General features: G+C 31.9%; 1 protein-coding gene across 1 annotated transcript; it reads right to left on the bottom strand.

Moving 5' to 3' along the window:
• On the bottom strand, positions 1 to 727 carry LOC119683690. Its single transcript, XM_038097494.1, has 2 exons — positions 608 to 727; positions 1 to 544 (listed from the first exon to the last, which is right to left on the bottom strand). The coding sequence occupies exons 1-2, from the start codon at positions 641 to 643 to the stop codon at positions 146 to 148; spliced, it is 435 nt and encodes a 144-aa protein (XP_037953422.1). The 5' UTR covers positions 644 to 727; the 3' UTR covers positions 1 to 145.
• Positions 728 to 3,859: the final 3,132 nt, after the last annotated feature.

Here is a 3,859-nt window from a genome sequence, read left to right as displayed (position 1 = left end):
TTTGTTGATTTCGAGTTAGTACTCAATATTTATTTATAATTTAGTTTTAGTTAATTTCGTCTTCAAAAGTAGTCAATTTTAATTTCCAGAAAAATCAGAATCTTGAATCCCACACAGTAAAACATAACACTTCCATAAAATGAACTTATAATTTGTACATTTTAATAATCTCTCGTGCACGAAGCTCTGCCTCATTTATGCCTTTTCTATTTGCATCACTGTGTTTTGAAGAATAGGCATTTACACCATGCTCTTTAAGCAATTGGATCAACAGCGGTATTTCGACCGGTCTCTTTTGATCAATTGCTTGTTGGATTTTTTCCAATGTAGTTAATTTGGGTGGTTCTTGCGTCTCAGCCATCTCTTTTTCTTGTTTTACCTGCAATTCCATAACCCGTTCATCTAGTTTCTGCATCTGAGTTTCCATATTAGCTATGCGACTTCTGATTTGTTTCATATTTTGAAGAATCAGCTCACTGTAATTGGTTTTACAATCAACATCACTGTCCTCTACTTCCTCAAGGCTATCAATGGTCACATCATCCTAGAAATAAACAATATATATTTATTGTTATTAGCAAAAATAAATCTATCACTATTGACTTACTCTTTCCTTTTCAATATTTTTATTAGAGGAATCCATTTCACACAGTTTTTTTGACCGAATTTAGAAGCCGAAATTAAACTAAAAATCTGTAAGCCGAAATTTTTGTTAAACAACACACAATTTTTTTATTTTTGACTAAATTCTTTTCAAGTTTTTTCATTTATTTATATATAAAAATCAAAGCCTACTTTGAGCTTGTAATATATACTATACTATATACCGTATATAATAGATAGGTTGACACCACGCATTGATCTGACATCTGACCCCCACAGAAACAAGATTGGAGTTCAGTTAAAAAATCATGTGCCATACTTCATTCGTCCACAGAATAACTTTCGAATTCGCCAGATGCAAGTCCGATGGACTATTCCAGCTGGGCCATTTTAAAGAGTAAGGTGAGGACTAAAAACCTGCCAGTATAGATGTGCTGAAGAAAGCCATTGTTCAGGGATTCGCCAAAATACCGTAAGATCACATGCGTGAAGCTTGCAACTTATAGACTATAGTCTTCATAAGCACCTCTTAAGCAAAGTAAGAGTCTGTGGCAATTTGCAGTCATTGGAATACAACAAAATAAAACACTATTATTACTACTGATTTATATTGTACCTCAAATAAGGAAAAACGTGACATTTTACAAAAATTCAAGTTCCCTAGTTAGACTACAATCAATTCCTTTAAATATTTACATACAGAACAAAGCGGAAATATTCTCCCAAAAATTTTCAGAAACTTAAGAAGACTTAAACTTAAGTTGTAAATAAATGTAATTTAAATGCAAAATTCTTTGAGATAGCTGAACTTTGGCCTTTGTTGAAAGTGTTAAGTGCTCTCATAAGGAGGCACTATTTCCATAATAAAATAACAAATTCATTTCCATACAATTAACTTTTCATTAAAATGCGCTTTTAATTTTCTCAATACACGATTTGCCCTCTTTAAGTATTCGACAACAAACTTCACAGAAACTTTCCAACAATAAAAGTGCCCAATTAGTCTTGTTCCAACATTAATTTTTGGGCAACTGCTATTACTCCTGTTGCTGCTACTGCTCCTTTTAGTCCTTTAAGTACGTCAGCTGCAAGATACCATAACCACTGCCACTGTGCCTCCAATGACTTAGAGCAGTTCCAGTAGTTTTGCATTGTCTAATCCAATTCTTTGGAGCGACATCAAAGCACAGGCATCATTTTGCTGGTCTTGCAAAAATTTTCTTGCACTACGGATTTATCCTTAAATTATTCTTAATGAAATGCCCATATTTGAAAAAATTTAATTCAACAAACTTTTTCAATTATTTTATTTTTTTTTTCTATCGTTCCTGGTGCAGAATTTGTTCTTTCTACTGATTGTGTTTTCGATTTTTTTTTAAATTGTTTTTTTTGTTTTTTTTAAGTTTAACTTTTTAGTTTGTTAAACAAGTGTTCACACTTCCCTTAATGTCGCCCCAGAATGGCAGGTTTCGCTTTCATACTTTGACGCATGACACCGGTGCCGAGTCTTGTGGTAAGTTTAATTATTTGCTTAAAGGCATTGACAGGATGCAGTGCAATTGTCAAGTTTAACGAATTAAATCTTATTTAATTTTACCCACTTACCCCTTTGTATTTTTACTCCTACAATTAAGTCTATAAATGTAGTTCTTTGCATAGTACTTTTTAGATTAGAAATTTATATTTCTATGATTTAACACCACATGACAAAATATGTTACGAAGGAAATTTTTGCTATATTAGGGATCCCTAATCATTAGGGAATCCCCTAATCGGTCGATATGCCTAACGATTAGAGATTATCTTACAAGCACTATGAAGAGTAAACCTTAATAGCTGCTATGTTCATAGATGAAGCATGTCCTAATCGTAGTTTTACTAATGTACTTACTGCACCATTTTTGGTTCACCATTTGAAGCTACTCTATACGTATAGCGTATTTATCTGAAGACATCTATATAATATATGGTAATGAGATATAATGAGAAACTGTATATCACTCCTGGTCAATTAAACGGTTTTACAATCGCCAAAAATCTTTTTATAACCGGGAACCCATATCGTTAAAAGATGTACGATATTCTAATACTAATTAAAATATTGCACAAGCACCAGCGAGGGTGTTAGAAATATAAATATTCCTACAAAATATTTCATTGTAATGATTAACAGCAATATCGACTTGAAAAATACTACAGTGATCCCATAGCCGGAAGAGTACTTTAATGTAGAGCTCATCAAACAAAACGTCACCACTCACCCTATTATTAAGTTTTGAGTTGTCTGTAAAATCCCGTTGCCTCTAACTCAGTATTCCTTTACAGGGCTATGAATATAATACTTGCAATCAAATGGAGAAAGTTTAATCAATATTGGGAGGGATTATGAGACCAAATTTTAATACGTAAGAGTATTCTTTATATAATCTAGACCATTTAAATATAAAATGAAGTCTAATTGCATAAGTTTAAGCCTGCTGTTAAACTAGAGGGCAGTTGGTAGCAAGTAGAATCGTACAAAGGGCCACTTTCGCTAAGAGAGTGGCAGTTTTTCCAATCTTGTCTAAGAGCTTTTGATTAATAGATTTAGATACTAGTTTTAGAATAAGATCTACTCTAGTATAATATATAAAAACAGGCACATAGTTGCTTAAGGATTTAGAACCCATTTTTAACCTCGTTTAAAAGTTTTTAATAAACTGTGTTTAGACAACACAGTCTATCACATTAGGCAGTCTTAAAAAAGAAATATACTTCACTACTGTCAAAGTAATCCACAGGTTTTCGTGATAACTTAAACCTATTTGCAGTTGTTGGATTTGTTACATAGACCGTCTATATAAGATTAGTCTTCTATTTAATAATTGGAATACATAAAATTTGAATTATCCGCAGTTGTAAAGAAGACGAAAAGCCTTATAAAGCTTCAAAGCTTTAAAAGCTTTAAATCTAAGATAATTCTGTTATTGAGTTAGTTTGAGTTGAACGTTATCTTATTTGAAGAGGGTAGAAGATGCTAACTTGATGTCAAACAATTTTCAAGATAAGCAATCTATTATTTCAAATATTGCCAACCAAATTATAGGCAATAGGATAAATAGGATTTGGTGTTTTTAGTGATCTACAAAACCAGAAAAACATCAATATGGAGAGGTATTCAAATCTTTTTACACCTCACTTTTCTAAATCTTTAAATAATATTAATTTTTTGACATAATTTTCTTTTTAGTCACTGAAATTTTCACAACTATAGTTT

Source organism: Teleopsis dalmanni, chromosome 2, assembly GCF_002237135.1.
Source record: "Teleopsis dalmanni isolate 2A chromosome 2, ASM223713v2, whole genome shotgun sequence".
NCBI classification, from domain to species: domain Eukaryota; kingdom Metazoa; phylum Arthropoda; class Insecta; order Diptera; family Diopsidae; genus Teleopsis; species Teleopsis dalmanni.
Note: the sequence above shows the minus strand (reverse complement) of the source record. Positions and strands in the feature narration are given on the sequence as shown.

Bases quoted from the DNA above. Each gene is read 5' to 3' on its own strand.
- LOC119683690 (XM_038097494.1), bottom strand. From the start codon at position 643: ATGGATTCCTCTAATAAAAATATTGAAAAGGAAAGA. The intron at 545-607 runs GTAAGTCAATAG...GTTTATTTCTAG, and splicing joins AAAATATTGAAAAGGAAAGA to GATGATGTGACCATTGATAG.